This window comes from Theobroma cacao, chromosome 5 (genome assembly GCF_000208745.1).
Source record: "Theobroma cacao cultivar B97-61/B2 chromosome 5, Criollo_cocoa_genome_V2, whole genome shotgun sequence".
NCBI classification, from domain to species: Eukaryota; Viridiplantae; Streptophyta; class Magnoliopsida; order Malvales; family Malvaceae; genus Theobroma; species Theobroma cacao.
In genome coordinates, this window is record NC_030854.1 from 1,047,917 (window position 1) to 1,066,268 (window position 18,352).

Genomic DNA, 18,352 nt, shown 5'->3' on the forward strand with positions numbered 1-18,352 from the left:
GGGGGGGGGGGGGGGGGTTGTTAAAACAAAGACATGGAAGACATTCCTGCTGTTTCTACTGGTTTTACAGCATTCAATTTTATAGCTACTTCATTACTCACATCCTACACTGCCCCTAATTGCAACTTCTTCACACCTTTGCTTCAGTACCTTTCCTGAGCCAGTGTCGTATCTTCAGAGATTTCTTGGCCCTATTTTTCTTCACTATTATTTTGTATTAGAAATAGACATCATAGAAATTTCATTATCACTGAGGACCAAGCTAATCCCAAGAAAGAATGGGAAAAAAGAAAAATAATTAATGTGTCACCATAAAACTTCAGGAATTGAAACTATTTTCATAACTGCAAACAAGAAAGAAAGATCATTTAAAATTTGTATCCTCAAATTATATCCTTTGCAATATCCACACACTGGCAGCCAACATTCTGACCACTAAATTTTAAATACTAATGTTAATGTTAAATGGCTTTAACATAAAGCATAGCCTCTAGCACATCACAAGGCGCTTTTACTCTATACAAGTTTAACAATGAAAATTCCTGCATGATCGAGAAAATAGCTTAAAGCCTGATCATAATTCCAAGGAAAAATTTGCCTATTTGAACAAAATGATGAATCAGAAACCAGTATAGAGGTAAAATAGCCATATGAAGAAAAATTATAACCACTTAACCAAGAAAACAGAGGAAAATAAAAAAGACATTAGGTACCTGTTGAGCGAAACTGGATGTGACCCTGGAAATTGCGAATGTCCTCTAACCTGGTTTCAAAAAATGGCCATGCCAGAGCTCATGTTAAACCAAAACTATAAACACTAGAAATCAAATTAAATATTTAGAACATTTCAATTCTTGTGCATTTTAAGACAGGTTTCATACTCATTTTGATAGAAGCGTTAACAATAGATAGAAAACGTCTATAAAAGCAGCAACATATATGACCACAAAAAGCACATGAAATCTGATAAGCAGTCTAAACAACCTTTTCTCTGCATGTTTGCATCTGTGGGTGTTTCCCACTATTTGGTGCAACTCTTATTTTAAGTTGCTTGGATGTCTCTAATTTCAATCTTTTTAGGCATCTTTACATTAATCCGATGATCAAGCTGAGTGCAAAGGTGATATTGGTTGTTTGCTTCAGGGATCTCAAAACAACAAAATGAATATCAAAACTAAAATTTAAACTTTGGAAACTTAAGATGAGATAAAGATTGGAGAAGGAATGTAGTTTCTCTTCCTTTTTCTATTTGAATATCTTCCCACTAATATTTTTCTTCTCTTTCCATGAATTTTTACTTAATGATGATTACTGAAAGAACCATGCAGGAATTTACCAAGCATGACATGTATAAGTTTCATTTAAAATTTTAAAGTGAGAGTAAATTATGACTGGAAAAGATTATTATGATATAGAAACTAGATTATTAAAAATTCCCATAAAAAAACTCATAATTTTCAAATATTATCAGTACAACATTCATTCTAACATATTCAAAGCACGTTAACTCATCACTTGATTGTCCTCTCCAAAACTATCACAAACAAAGTAAAAAAGGAATTAAAAAGAAAAAACAAAAGTGGATAAAAAGGCTACGGCATGCTGTCTGTCACAAATGTTGATGAAAACTTTCTATCTCCATATCTCAATAGGCTTGACAACGTGAATAAGTAGCTAACTATCAAAGGAAAACTATTGGATTTCAAGGTGCATACCCCAGGATTTAACTTCAACATTTGGTAGCAAAATAACCGCAGTGATTCCTGCTGATCATGAGGTATTTCATCTCCCAAAATGTCATCATTTGTCAACATGACATCCGTCTCATGATTCTCCTGAAATGACAAAAAGACTTGTAAAAACTGAAATCTATACAAATACTTGTTCCAGAATTTTGAGCAAAATTGAAACATAATATGTGAAACTAGAAGGAACACAAACAAGCATACCTTCGTATCAATTAGCAATAACTAACAAATCTTAGCTTAATATTATTTGTAGGACTTCTATAACAGTTAACAGAATAACTTCTGTGATCTACACGGTGAAGAAGAAGAAAAGGAAGGCTGACCACCAGCAAAGATTACAGATGTGATCAAAGAAGATAACCAAATACATAATCTTTACTATAAGTAGGCTGTTTTCCGCTAAAAAGTCAAAATCTTACCTTTCCCATATGAAAGAGAAGCAATGGATATTAAAAAGCTTTTGTTAATATCAAATTTCAATTTTTTTAACGTCCTTGTTACAGTTAATAACAAACAAAAAAGATGAGAAATAAACAATACTGCAAGGTTGCCCATACATGTAATGCAGTTGGACCTCCATCATCATCATCATCTGCAACTGCTTCACCATTGAGATCAAGATCAGAAGACCTCTTCCACTCAGGAGTTGGTGGGCAGACAACCATTTCAGGCCTTCTTTCATGATAAAATGCATACAAGGCATCAATATAGTCCGGTTTGTAGATACCCGGAGGACGTGCATCCGAAAAAATTTTTATTGCCTGCACATAAGGTAAAACAAAAATAATATTCCATCATGAATACCTAAATTACATTGAAAAAGGCAAAATGTAACAAACAAAACCTGACCTGAGTAACAGACATTGATTGTGAACGCATGAGATAGTGTATAATCATGTATCCAGTGCGGTTATGCCCATGCGTACAATGGACAAGAATATGTTTCTTTGATTTCTGACGTAGGAGGAATTGTGACACCTGATAAACAAATTACGTGAAATATTTCATAAATTAATTACAGCATATTAGGAACAAGTAACTTATGAGATTGAGAATGTGCATGCCAGTTGTAGATTAGAAAATGTACTAGATGAATGAGAAGAAGTGGGAGATGGTATTGACTATGGGATAAAGTCTAATTTATGATTGAGATTATAAAATAATAGTTTGTTGGATTTGCCACAATGATAAGGAAACATATAATACCAGCCACAACTTCAGTCATCAATTGATATATGCACCATGGGAGTTGAGACTAAATCTATCACAAGAATCACATTCTAAGAAGAGATGAAGGCACATATTCTAGTAGATTCTGGAAAATGATAGACAAGTATCATAGCAAGAAGTACCTCGTAGACAAAGGTATTTACAGACCCATTATCTGGTACAGCATCCCTTCCCCTGCATTGAATCTAGAAAAAAATAAAAATTTAAAATCAAAAAGGAGGAGGCAACAAGAGAAGCATAAAGAAATACTAATCCTATGCTCACCTTTACATGCTTAATGCCTTCTCTCTTAAGGTCTGTAGTTTGATAGTAACGAAATGTGTTTGTCAAATCAATCACCAAACCAAGCTGAAAACAGAACATTGCAGGTAATGTAAAGATTATTCTCCAATTAACAATCTCACTTTATAAGTCTTATCCAACAGAAACTGATATCTAATTATTTGGGTGACATACAAAAGCACTGGTTCAAGTCCCTAGAACAAACACTTAAGCAAAATCTTGAATACCATCCATGTCCAACACCTTACTCTGTATTATCACCTTAGCCACTATATACATTTTTTTATTCTATAGTAACATAACCTAGCATTTTCGAGAATTTACTGTTAACTTTAAACTCTTTCACAAGGATATAGACAAGCTGTTTACATGGTTCAGATGATAGTCTTATCATAACAGAAAAAATCCATTTTGCATTTCAAGGGAAAATTAACAAGGTATTAACACTCTGAAATCAGAAAAAGAAAATGCAATACTCTCTATATACCTTTCTTCCTAAAACTCTTTGCTGATGAATCACTTGTTTAAAAGAGTATCTTTTACCAGGAGGTACACAGTCATTGTAAGATTCACCAAGTGGAACCTTAGAAGGAATGATGCAGCCTATTTCCTGACCAACCGAAGGACAATCCAGCCAACCTGCAAAAAGATTTGAAAAGAAAAAAAAAATTGCATAATGATTAAAGCAACAACAAAAATTTTAAATTTTAAATAAATCAATCGAATCGTAATCTAAAGCACAAAAATGAAATGCGTAACAATTACAAATTCCATATAGGGTTTTAATTATGATACCAATGTCATAATACACCATAATATAGTGCTGAAAGGCTGAAACAATCATTCAAATCATCAACTTCAAACAATGTATTCATAAAATTCTTATATTGATCGTTGATATTATGGATACCATTTTAGCGATTTGTTGACATATAAAGGCCATTATTAACAATCAATTTGAATAATTTTTTTAATAAAAAAAAGGAATACACACACACACACACAACCAAATCAAAGATATGGATGATTAACTATCACAATCTCAAAAACTCCACAAAATTTGGCAATGGAACACCAATTTTATTAAAATACATTGAAAACAACAACAAAACCATATAGCAATTATTGTGCAATGTTAGGGACCTTACCAGGAGGGATCCTACTTCTATCATAAGCCCTGGGATTCCTATTTTGATAAAAGTGATCATGTACAGGAGGCTGAGAGACATGCACAGGCCGGTCATCTGGTCGGTCTCTTCTCAATCTCTTCCGTCTTTCTTCACGTTCCTAACAAAAGCAAATTCAATTACCATGCATGAATGAACAGTTATGCACAAATATGAAGATTATGAACATTTGAAAGAATAAAATAATATAAAAAACAGCACAGCATTACATGATTAACCTTGGGAGGAAACAGATAAGGGAAGAGGAAAAAAAGGAACCCAATGTGACTGTTACTTAACAATCAATCCTGATCTGTTCTAAATGGACAAGGAACAATGGAGCACAACTCTGCTACAAATATAAGTACATCTATGCAATTCCTTTGCACAGGAGAAAGCATTCTCCAGTGTAATAAATATACAAGCCACAAAGTCCTTTCTCAGTCCTCCATGTTACCTTGACCAATAAGTAGCTACTAGACATGGAATGCAAACAACTTCAACACTTCATATATGCACACAAAAACAAAAACATTTATCTTAGCTACAGCACTACCTAACCCTGTCCCCCTACAAATGGAACGATTCATTCTGAAATTGCCCAAATCATACTTACCAGAATTTTAAAAAAAATGCCAGGAATTACTTCCAATCAAAGATAAATATCAAGAGCAACTAGATGCATGCTTCTTTAAATGAAAAAAAAAAAAATAAGAAATCCAGAAGAGAGAAGAAAATTTTCGAGAAGTACCCGCCGCGAAATTTCAACTGCAGACTCTACATGGTCTTCTGGTGCAGAGTAATGTTCTATATGTCTTTCATATGTCTCTTCATCATCTTCAGGTAATGGCGAAGCATTTAAGTCCATACTAGCAATCATTCAGCATCTATAGAACACCATGAACTTGTAACCTACACAGAAAGGCATATAAAATCAAAACAAATAAAAGATATCCGCGCTTAAGCAGAAAATTCTCTATTCAATTAATAATAAATCATAACAAATTCAATGACTAGCTCCTCCTAGCAAATACAGTCGTAACTTAAGTCTCAAATTAAGAGCAAAATCAACTTAACAGTTCTCTTTCTCTCCCTTTCTGTTTTCTATTTTGCCTCGTGCTTCTTCCTTTTTCTTATTTTGTCGCTGTAAACTATGTCTAGCTGGTGAGCCAACTAAACGAAACAATTCGAAAAACCCTAACCAACAAAAAAAAATCATAACGCAATCCATTTGGCAGCAAAAGCGAAACAGTTGACGAGCGAAAAAAAAATTGAAATTAAAACTGAAACACGAAATTAGCTTGAAACTCACCAGAAACATGAAATCGACGACGAAATTGCAGCCAAAAAACGGTGATCCACTACTCCGCTAAAACAAACTGATTCTCTCTTCCGGTTCTTTTTCCCCAGGAATTATAAAAAAAAAAAAAACAAATTGAAGCCCCTCGTGAATCCGATAAACACAATAAACTTGTTATGTAAGTCGCAAGAACCCTACAATTAGGGTGGGGTGCCCCCCTGCTTCTCTGAAATTTTCCCTTCGAAACCCTAGAGAGAGAAAGAAGTTGGTTTTTTTTTAAAGAAGAGAGAGAGAAATTGAGTAAAAGTAAATAAATCACTACTAGGTCCGAAGAGAGAGAGAGAATGGGGCACGGAGGAGCAGAGAAATTTCAAGATTTGGAGACTGGGAAATCAAATAAATCTTAGGGATAATATATATCGTCCCGATAAAATAATTTATTAAAAACAATAAATTTTACTTGTTGGCATCGGTCAGGGCTAATATTGTCATTTTAATTATTTACCTTACGTGGTGAAATTATGATTAAATCAGACTAATTTGCAAATTTAGGTTCAGTAAATTTTTTTTACCTTTTCTTTTTTACTCCTTTATTTTCTTTTTTACCACAACATATTTATGTTTTTGCACATTTCATTAAATTTGATTAAGCTTGCAGAAAGTGTAATTATCCAAAAGTTAATTAATGCCATGATGGATGCCTAACAAATGATAGTACGTGTGATTATTTTTGTTGCCATTATCTGTGTCTGTATTGATTAACTTCGGTAGACAACTTTGAGGCGAAGTCCTGATCCTCATCATTCTATTTAGGTTTTTATTTTTATTCCCTAATTTTTCAATTGCACGAGAAATAGAGACATCCATGGATCGGATTGATTGGGTCAGACTGATCTGATCAATACTTTCAAAAGCTAAGCTTAGGCTTACGTCAGAATTTAAAAAAGTTTGTTCAAGATTTGACTAAAGTTAAGCTTAATGAGTCGATTTATTGTGAGATAATAAACCGTTTGTTTTATTAAATTATCACTCGTTAAACTTAATCAAATAAGGTAACTTAATAATAAATTTTCAAATTACTTATTTATATTTAAATGAATACTCAACAAATATACAAAATTTCACTATTTCATCGACGATGAATAAATAACTAGAAAATAATTATTACTATTTTGTTTGTGTTACTAAATCAATAATTAAGAAGGTAAAATGAAATCAATGTTAAATTAATATGATCAAAATAGATACTCATAATTTTAAAAACGTTTATTCTAAAAAAATTTAAATTTTTATTTTTATTTTCATTTATCTATGAAATGATATTTTGAGATTAAGTGGTATTTTATAAATAATATATATTAACAACACATCAAATATAAATTCATAATAAAATTTAAAGTTAATACGTTGTTCGTGTATCGACACACTATTATTAAATTAAATATTATCATCTCATTACTTTTAAAAATATTTATTCTGTAAGTTTTTGAATTTTTATTTATCAAAAAATATTTTATAATTTATTGATAATATATAAATATTATATACTCGGTACGGAAAAAAAAAGGGGAAAAGAAAAGGAGAATCCTCAAACTAAAAACGTGAGTGCAGCAACAGGCTTACATTAGGCCACGAAGCGTGGTCAGGAAGTGCACGTCGGCAAAGCCAAGGGGCAGCCCGTGATTCTTTCTACGCCAGTAAGAATGTGAGCTCACAGTACTTCACACAGGAAAACGGTAAAGAAAAGAAAATGAGGAAAAGGCCGAAAGTGACAGGTGGAAGCTTGGTATTGGGGGAGCACCCAGCATCTGGAACCTGCCGTGTCCTTGACGTATTTGCCTCTCAAAAGGGTATTTACAACAGTATGACATTGCATATGGGTAAAGGGCAAAAAAGGAAAGTCAGGTTAAAGATTCCAAAAGTGTATTAATATTCAATACTGGTTATTATTTATTATTAGATTTTATTATTTTTAAAATTCTATACTGTTTGCATTTTTCCTTTGGGCACAAAATAAACATTATATTTTATGTTTAATTATTAATTTACTTTTATTTTATGTGAAAATAAAATAAATTCATAAAAATATATATAATAAATCATATGTTCATGTAATGGTAACATACTATATGATTTATATGTAAATTCTAAGCTTAAATAATAAAAAAATTTTAAAGTATACGCATTTTTGCATTAATTATTTTTTATTTGTATCAAATTAAGTCCTTAATATTTTATTTATCCAATTGAATTTTTATCTTGCAACGAAAATATAATGAACATTATTATCAACGACAGCTATTAGTTGTTATATATTAAAATATTAAATTAATATTATATATATATAAATTTGAATNATATATTATATATATATATATATATATATATAATATAAAATTTGACATGACATGTTAATTAAAAATAAAAAAACCAATGATATGGAATTTCTTTATAATGTAACATGCCACGTTAATAAACCCTTTCTATATCAACATGTTTTATCATATTTCGTGTGTACAAAAAGTGATAATTGTCATTGCAAATAACATTCAATATATTTTTGTTACGAGATAAGAATTCAATAAAATAAAAAAATAAAGACTCAAATGAATACAAATAAAAGAAAAAAACTTAATTAGATAAAATAAAAATATAAACACTCAATTGTAAAAAAAATATAATTAAAAGGGTTTTTATTTATTATTTACTTTTACTATTTTTTTATTATTTACTCTTACAGTAATCAGTTAGTTCGATCTTTTGTTAATTAGTTAATAATTAGTTTTACTTCACCCATTTACATACTACTACAAATAGTCTCCTTGTAAATAGATTTCCTTATAACGAAAAGCTCATCAGATTTTTCCATTGACTACTAAACTTTGGTTCATCAGTTTCTTGATTCAATCTTTCGACTTCAACATTTCAATGTCATTGCTAATGATCTTGTTGTGATTATCTCTTATTTAGGCAAGTACTTTGTTTTTCTTGTTTCTTGAATCAATGTTGAGTTTTAGCAACCGATTAAAAGGTTTGTTGTTTGTTATTGATTTCTTGATTCTTGGAATTTGGTGTCAATGGTGAATACTGAGTCTAATAATATCATCTCCGATTGCCGCTTCATAGACATAGGTTGAAAATCTCAATGATAGGTTTCTTTTTTATTTCATGCTATCAGATTAAACACCCAAAACCCAGATGTAATAACATGTGACTATTAGCATGCATGTTGCCGTTAGGTCGTGAAAAGCAAAAAACCAGTTTACGCTATTTGTAGCTTGTTAGATTGTTCATAGTTGTTGATGAATGGTTTTCTTTCTCGACATTGCTTAATTATTGCTTCTGTTGATTTGGAAATTTGCCGTACCAAGGCAAAGGGTTTTGATCAATTACTGAGTTCATTTATAAAAATTGATAGTATTTTCTTGTTTTCAAAGAAAATATTAACTCAAACTAGTCTGAGGCGTGATTCATTGACTTTAAAGATAAGTTAGTAAGAACAAAAAATAGGGGAAGGCAGGAAATAGAGAAGAGAGGTAAGGACTGAGGTGGAGGTTGGTATTTATAGGTTGAGGATAGAGGAGAATCAAGAAATAACGTTTTTGATTGATTATTGAGTTTATTTGTAAATATAGTGGCTAAGGGTTTTGATCAATTGCGGAGTTTATTTGTTAAGATTCATAGTATTTTCTTATTTTCAAAGAAAATGTTAACTCAAACTAGTTTGAGACGTACGAATCAGGAAAAAAGGTACAATCAATGTTCTAAAAAATTGAGTCAAAGGTAAGGTGCTAACTACTAAAGTACAAAATATCACTTGAGCTTAGCCCATGTATATACTTGAGCGAAGGGAGAAAATTCACATTTTCTCAAGGCTTGACTTGATCTCGTGTGCGCGTGAACTCATTTTTTTTTCCGCATATAATAAGTTTGCTTTTATAAAACACTAACATCTTTTGTACCTAGACAATGTGGGATTAAAACTTTAATCCTCCACATATTTTATAATGTTTCATGATATAAAGTTTTTGTTGGGTCTTAATCTTATTCGAGTGTAATGCATCGAGACTGGTGCTTTTAGAGCTATGAACTAAGCCTAACTTATATGAATAAAAATTTATTTATGTGAAATATAATTTTTATCAATCACATTACACCCTCATAATTTCTATTGTTCGACGTTGTTTTGCGCAAAATAGGCTATGCTCATGCTTGGTTTTTTATAAGTGCTCTAGAGAATTTGCCACAATTCTCATAAGAGCAACCGCACTCTACACTTATATAGGTGATTTCATCTAGTGTATATTACAATTTAATACACCACTTATAAAGAATATGGAATTCATAAAGAATATGGAATTCATAAAGAGTTTAACTCAATCTTTCTTGCATTGTAATCTTGAACTATTCACACACACAATAAAAGGGACAATAATTTTATTAATGCATCAATTTATCAACAAATAATGTGTTATTACTCATATAAATTTAATTTATGGGATTGCCATTCACATAGGTTGAGTTGTCATTATTGTGGATTTTTCTTAGTTGGCTGAAGTTTCGTTCTCCTCAATGTATCATTAATTGATTTTCTTTCTAAGGGTTTAATCAGAAAATTGGCCAACTTCAGCTCTAACTTCTTATAATTAATTGACATAATTTCATCTCTAAGCAGCTACTTTGCCACATCATGTCTTAAACGAATGTAACTATTTTTACCATTGAAAGTTTTATTATTTACGATGACTGTTGCCTTTGGGCAATCACAATACATAAACACAAAAAATGTTGGTTTCATTTCCAACAGAATATCTGCTTAAAGATTTCTTAACCACTCAACCTCATTGCTAGCCAACTCCAAAGCTACAAATTCTGATTTCATTGTAGATTTAGCAATAATTATTTGTTTGATTAATTTTCAAGTTACAACACTATCACTAAAAGTGAATGCATAACCATTTGTGGATTTTGTCTCATCTGAATTTGAAATCTAATTAGCATCGCTGTATATTTCTAATACAACGAGAAATCTAATATATAAAATACCATCTTTTCACCAAATTTAAACGTAAAACAGGATCATACATAACCATAACCATAACCATCACCACATCACATCTATATCTATATAAACATCTATTCAATTTATAGATCACGTGACCAGCACTATAATTCCACCATCCAAGATCCACATATCATTCTTATCTAACTAATCTTGCCATTATAATGTTACGTCCAATCTTAGATAACATGGTCATATCTTATTTTCCTTTGATTTCACACACACTCACAACCTTAAAATCAATTAACAATCCATGTCTACATATACATATCTTTTCTAATTAATCATACAAGTTCAATAATACACAATTTCCAACCAATTCTACTTACATGTCATACTTTGCTAGATATTAGTCACCATTGTCAAACATAATCAAATTATCAATTTCAAGCATGTTCACAATCATATTTCCAATCAAACATCAATATATTTAGCATCACATTTCAATTATAATGACTCACCAAACAATGCTCTAATTCGACGCTTGTTCCCATGCAATTTTATACTAGTATGGTATTCAAGTATAGAGATATAATAGGATATAACTTTTGAAATATATTTTTAATCTATACACAATCCACACATAAAGATAAAAAATATTCACATATTGACCAACACATAACACTAAACAATTGCACATTTCCAAAAATCACATTTCTTGCATTTTTTATACTAAAATAGTTTGGATGCAGCCCATTCACCAAACTACACTTAAGCTATAATAAAGCATTACTTCATAAATAGAATAGGCAAAAAAAAGATTATTATAAATGACGGGAACAAACTTTCAAAATGGATTTCTTTAGAATTAACGGAGATTCCCATTTGCTTTTCTGAAAGATCAAAAATATGATCTCAAAGATGATCATGTCTCAAAAGCAATAATCTTTCTACCGAGAAATTTGCACACTAAAAATCCACTTATAAGGATTACAAAAAGGGGCTTATGAAATAATTGACATAAAAATCATTGAAAAAATAAAATCGACAATATAAAAAAAAGTAATTATAAAATAAAACTTATCCCAAATTATCTTTAAAATTGTTGGTGAAAATTGAAGCAAATGTCAATTCAAACTAGTTTGAGGAGTGATTCACTATCCATAAAAATAATTTTTGCTCTTTTAGAGTATGAAACTAGGTATAAAAGGACTGTAACGATTATCCCTAGGAATCAACAAACTCTTCCTTATTAGTTTACACAAACTTTCAAGGATATAGAAATAACAAAAAATTGTAAATAAGAAAGTACCTAGCAAGAACAGGGAAGAAAGAAAGGCAAGGAAACAAAGAAGAGTAAGATTAAGACCCAACAGAAACTTTGAATCATAAATATTCATAATTTTAAAAATATTTATTTTAAAAGATTTTTTAACTTGTATATTTGTATATATATGAAATGATATGTTATGATTAAATGATAGTGTATAAATATTATATACTAACAATGTGTCAAATATAAATCTATAATAAGGTTTAAATTTGATACACTTTCTATATATTTATATATTATCATCTCGTTAATTTTAAAAATATTTATTTTAAATTTTTACTTCTATATATTTATAAAAAAAATTCTATAATTAAGTGATAACATATAAATATTATATATTCACAACATATAATATATACATTAGGCCATGAAGTGAGGTGAGGAAGTGCACGTAGGCAAAGCCAAGGGGCAGCCTGTGATTCTTTATAGGGAGAGAGATACTACTTACCTTGAAGGGTGAGGATGGTATCACTGAACGACTTCAGAATCAAGATTTATTTTAAAATTTTGAACCACGTGGATCAATTTGTCCTTTCATAAGATCAATTTAACGGTCTAATATATTATAAAATTTATACTATTTTTAAAAAAGCAATGTTTAAAATGAATAATATTTTATTATTAAAAATGTAAATTATAATATTAAGTAATATATATCAAATTCATAAGATCTACAAGAAGATTCATACATTTACATTATAATACATATTATAATTCATTTCTTTATTTATTTTTAATTTTATTTATTTTAGAATCTTAACGTTATGTTTAATGTCGTTGGTTTTTTTTATTCATTTATTGTTAATACTATTTTAAATAACTTGGTAACTTAAATGAGCAAAATCATTAAAAAATTAAATTTTTTTTAGAGGTTCAAGTTTTACAATTTATAAATATTTATTTTATATATAATAATCGGTTTTACAATTAGATTTTTCAATATGAGATGAATGGGTATATGTATAAGATCATAAACTTCCCTATAAATGTTGGTTCTAAAAAATTTAGATGATAAATCGTCTGTAAAATTGCAAAATTATCTTAAAATTGATCCAAATACACTTGGCATGGAATATTCATGAAAATGAATTACAAAATTATATTGAATGACAACTTTCACATGCTATGTACGTGAAATTTAATGTGACGTGTTAAGTAGACGTTATAAGACTAATAACATGAAATTTTTTTATATGGCGTATCACGTAAGCAATTCCTTTTATACATCAACACATTCCGACATATTTTACGTACACAAAAAGTAATGGTTTCAATTGAAAATAACATTCATTATGTTTTGGCTAGGAGATAAGGATTCAATTGGGTAAAATAAAAAATAAGGACTCAATTGAAAAAATTATAATGAAAGAGGTTTTTTTTGTTATTTAAGCCTAAATTCTCCTAGTCAAGGTATGCCACTACTATCCGACGGGCTATAAAAACACAAAGCACCTGTCTTGGGTTGTTATTCCATCCGCCAACGTAAAGCAAGCAAGTAGTCTATCATCTCTCTGCATCACCGCCTGGCGCTTCATCAGCATAAGTTGAACAGTAAGTTTATTTTTTATTTTTAAACTATCAGATTAGACAATTAGAACCCAGATGTAATCTCATGTGAGTATTGTCATGCATGTTACTATTTAGTCGGCAGAAGCAAGAACTAGCTTGAGCTATTTGTAGTTTGTCTGATTATTTATAGTTGTTGATGATAAATGGTTTTCTTTCTAGTCGGTGCTTACTGCTTCTGTTAATTGGAAATTTTGCCCCTGCTAGGGCAAGGGTTTTGATCGATTTCCTTGGGTTTATCTGTAATGTTTCATAGTATTTTCTTGTTTTCAGAGAAGAGGGAAGGAATTCGCTAGCAAGACGAGCCAGATGAAGGCTAACCAGTTGAACAATGGAAACCTTCCGGAACTTCCTGAACATATAATCGTCGATATTCTTGCTAAAGTCCCATCAGAAGTTCTTTACAATACGTTCAGGTTCGTATGTAAAGCATGGTATAGATTGATCAGTAGCAGCGAGTTCACCCACGAGAATGCCGTTCACCAGAAACCTGGATTGCTGATCCAAGTCCCCAGGTGGCACTGCGACATAGAAGGCACATGGTGGAAGACGACTCTCTTACAGATTGATGAGAACGAGTTTGACTTCACCTTAACTAATTTTAGCACGCATTCAATGAAACTGATTAGGTCCAGTTGCAGTGGTCTGGTTCTGGGAAGTAAGACAGAAGAAGGCACATCAATGCTATGTGTCAAAAATATCTTAACTGGTTCTGTCTTAACTCTTCCCAGTTGCCCTTCTGGTTGTAAGCACTTGTACCCAGAATGTGGCCTTGCACTAGGATTCAACCCTGGTACAAAGGAGTATAAAGTGGTGCACGTATATGCTGATTCCTATGGGTTCGAGTTGTTCACCATTGGTTCTGATCATAAATGGAGAAGGATTCCAGGACCTTTCGAAGATTTAAATGAGAGACCTTTTGACGTGGAGCGGTTCAGGTGGAGTGACCCTGAGTCGATAGGTGGGCAAGTTTTGCACTGGTTTGTTGAGTCTGACACATATATAATTTCCATGGATTTAAGGGATGAAAAGTTCAGAAGAACAAATCTTCCGGACGTGGGGAGGAGCGTCATGAAGTATGAATATGATTTGGTGGAGATGAACGGGGAGCTTTGTTTTGTGTATAAACTTTCCGGATTCCAAATTGATCTTTGGGTTCTGAAAGATTTTGACAGGCAGGTTTGGTCAAAGGAACACAGCATCATTGCCATGTCTATAAACTATACACCATCGGGAGCTTCTTCAGGACTCACCAAGAAAGACAAGGATCAGTCACATGGAGGAAAACAAAAAAAGGTTGATGATGCATCAGTATATAGAAAAGAAAAGAAAGCCAAGTCGCCCAATTTTCTGAAACTAGAAGCTCTTGCTACCTTGCGAAATGGTGAGGTGATAGTGCTCATGGACAAGCAAAACTCTATCCATGCAAATATCATGTATTTGTATGATCTCAAGCATGAGGAGATGAGGCAATTCAGGATTAAGATGAAAAAGGGAACATCATTCCAACCCCACAGAAGCGGCCTTGTCAGTTTGAGAACTGATCAGATGGAGCTGTCGGCAGCAATAAGCAATATTTCACTTTAGAGCTTCAAACACTTTTCCTCGATGACTCCTTTTGTTTTTCTAGTGAGATGACTGTTTTGGGTTGTTTTAGCTTTGACTATATGGTTTTATTTGCTTATTTTTCTGATACTTTGTTCATCTGATATACTTCATAATATAGCTGTGTTAATATTGATTAACTTAACTAAATATGTTAGCTTAATAATGAAATTTCAAATTACTTATTTATATTCAAACGATCACACAACAAATATACAAAATTTACATATTCGTACAAAATTTCACAACTTTATCGACGATTAATAAGGTATTGTTCATAGTAAAATCAACATTTAGATAATGTGGTGAGATGAATAAATGACTTGAAAACAATTACTTCTATCTTGCTTATGTTACTAAATAAAAAAACCAAATCAATAAATAAATTTAAAAATAAAAAATTTTTGAAAAAATATTTGGTTCTAAAAAATTTTGATCATAAATCATCCATAAATTTATAAAATTATCTTAAAATTGATCCAAATTCATTTGACATGGAATATACAAGAAAATAAATTACACGTGATGTGCTGATTAGACATAAAAAGACTGATAAAGGATGAATATGATTTGGTGGAGATGGACGGGAAGCTTTGTTTTGTGTACAAAGCTTTCAAATTGATGTTTGGGTTCTGAAAGATTTTGATAGCCAGGTTTGGTCAAAGGAACATAGCATCATTGCCATGTCTACAAACTATACACCATTCAGAGCTTCTTCAGGACCCACCAAGAAAGTCAAGGATCATTCAGATGGGGGAGAAGAAAAAAAGGTTGATGATGCATCACTAAGTAGAAAGGAAAAGAAAACCAAGTTGCCCAATTTTCTGAAACTAGCTGCTGTTGCTACCTTGCGAAATGGTGAGGTGATAATGCTCTTGGACAAGCAAGACTCTTTTCTTTCCATACAAATATCTTGTATATGTATGATTTCAAGCATGAGATGAGGCAATTCAGGATCAAGATGACACAGGGGACAAAATTCATACCCCACAGAAGCAGCCTTAGCAGACGTTTGAGAACTGATCAGATGGCGCCATCGGCAGAACTTGAAACCAGTGATATTTAGTCTGTGATAGTCCAAAACTTCCCAAGGTTTAATTTTACTGGTGGTAACCATATTGTGAAGATTTGAGTACTATTACCAGACATCTGCACTATGTCAGAAAGTCAGATTTTTGAAAGTAAATCCTGAAAGATGCATGGATAGAGAATTGCAATTGCCTGACCTTGCATCGACCCTTGCATCCACTAGATTTCCACCTTTCCGAGCTCTTGGGAAAATTTTTCTCAGTGTATTGTTTTTTCTTTGTTTTCTTGTTATTTTCTTCAGTTTGGGATTTTGCAACTTTCATAGTACCATGTTTATTTTCTCTGGTTTTATGCAATCTAAGGCTCCTTTGGCAGATCTTTGATCGTTATTTGAGCAAAGTGCTCTGCTAGTTGAGATGTTGGCAATGGCAATAAATTAAGAGAAAAAGAGAAAGGAAAAGGAGATAAAAGAATGGTAAAGATGAACACCTGCAATTTCAGCTTGATCAGGTTAGGACTTTCCTGGTTTCTAATGCTAATGGGAGTATGACTTCTTACCTGCAAATATCTCTAGAACAACTTTAACAACACATGGGATACTTCTGGAATCTTCTTGGCCCTCTTTTTTTTCTTTTCCCTCTAAATGAGTTAAAGAAATTTATCCAAAATAAATTTAAAGCTATAGAGTTAAACATTTAATATTATTTTTGAGATCTATTAATTCACATTTATGCTGCTACGATGAGGGGGGGCAGTTCGGCAAACGAGATAGATACGGAAGGACCATCTAAAGTACACAAAGTCAGCAAGTGCACTTTCCCAACATAACGAAAACAGTAACATAACCTACACAAACCCGACCAGATTCGCTTCTGGCTTAACCATGAATCCTTGAAACTTGATTCAGATAATTTTGTCTCATCTAAAAACGAAAGAAACAAATATGCCCAGAGACTCAGATCAGCCCCTTTTTCACTACAGCCTCCTCGGTCTCTACCTCATCGTCCTACCGACATGGATCAGCCTCAAGTTCATTCAGGCCCCTTACGGCAAGCACAACCGCCCTGGATGGGGGCCAACCCTGTCTCCATCTTTGGCTTGGTTCCTCATGGAAAGCCCCACCCTTTGGCTCACTGTCTTGCTCTTTCCTTTCGGCCGACACTTTTCCAACCCGAAATCGTTCATTCTGATGTCTCCTTATCTCTTCCACTATTTCAACCGTACAGTGCTTTACCCTCTTCGCCTGTCACGCAGCAGCAACGGCCAAGCCAGGAGTTTTCCGGTGAGTATAGCTCTCATGGCTTTCGGGTTTAATCTCTTGAATGCTTATCTGCAAGCCAGGTGGGTGTCTCACTACAAGGATGATTATGAAAACGACAAGCTGTTTTGGCTGAGATTCCTTGTCGGATTGCTGGTTTTTATTGCTGGCATGTGGGTGAATGTTTGGGCTGATAGCGTCCTGGTGGGGCTTAAAAAGCAGGGTGGTGGCGGATACAAGGTTCCAAGAGGGGGGTTGTTCGACTTGGTGAGCTGCCCTAACTACTTTGGGGAGATCATGGAGTGGTTGGGCTGGGCGGTGATGACATGGTCCTGCGTGGGGTTTGGGTTCTTTCTCTACACCTGTGCCAACCTGGTGCCTAGAGCTCGTGCCAGCCGCCGCTGGTATTTGGAGAAGTTCAAGGACGATTACCCCAAGCACAGAAAAGCTGTGATCCCATTTCTCTATTGATGCTTCTGTCTGCCCTCCCCACTTTTCACCAACATGAAGAAAGTTTCCTTGGAGGATTTGATTCAGTGATCAATGTAGTCTTTGACCGGTTTTGATTAATAAAAGAAATGGGTTTTCTTTTTTGTTATGATTTGTACCTCATTTTGCTCTTCATCAACTTGTTGGTCCTTATGATCAAAAGAAGAATATGTTGGTAATGCTGCATATGATCAAAAGAGGTAGTTTCTGATTCGACTCTGTGGGCAGATTTCTGTTGGACTATTTCTTTCAGACTGGGTGCTTAGTGGCCGTGAAGAAGGAAAACCAATCCCATGTTATGTATGCAAAGGGAGGAAAGGACACTAAATTTCTTCCACTGTCGT

General features: G+C 32.6%; 2 protein-coding genes across 4 annotated transcripts in view; one reads left to right on the plus strand and one right to left on the minus strand.

Annotated features, from left to right (window-relative positions):
- Positions 1-6,116, minus strand: part of LOC18597604 (mRNA-capping enzyme) — a 9,233-nt gene extending 3,117 nt beyond the window's left edge. For 2 of the 3 annotated variants that reach the window (XM_018121478.1, XM_018121476.1), the window contains exons 1-10: positions 5,739-6,116; positions 5,178-5,338; positions 4,409-4,547; positions 3,748-3,899; positions 3,243-3,326; positions 3,101-3,163; positions 2,598-2,726; positions 2,306-2,509; positions 1,716-1,835; positions 714-763 (exon numbers count right to left, since the gene is read on the minus strand). In XM_018121478.1, the coding sequence (XP_017976967.1) occupies positions 714-763; positions 1,716-1,835; positions 2,306-2,509; positions 2,598-2,726; positions 3,101-3,163; positions 3,243-3,326; positions 3,748-3,899; positions 4,409-4,547; positions 5,178-5,306 (1,070 nt within the window). In that variant the 5' untranslated portion in view covers positions 5,307-5,338; positions 5,739-6,116. Of the gene's footprint in view, positions 1-713; positions 764-1,715; positions 1,836-2,305; positions 2,510-2,597; positions 2,727-3,100; positions 3,164-3,242; positions 3,327-3,747; positions 3,900-4,408; positions 4,548-5,177; positions 5,339-5,503; positions 5,624-5,738 lie in introns of all 3 variants that reach the window. The other variant, XM_018121477.1, reaches the window with a different exon arrangement.
- Positions 16,982-18,227, plus strand: LOC18597607 (steroid 5-alpha-reductase DET2). The gene has a single exon (XM_007026741.2). The coding sequence runs from the start codon at positions 17,205-17,207 to the stop codon at positions 17,988-17,990; it is 786 nt and encodes a 261-aa protein (XP_007026803.1). The 5' UTR covers positions 16,982-17,204; the 3' UTR covers positions 17,991-18,227.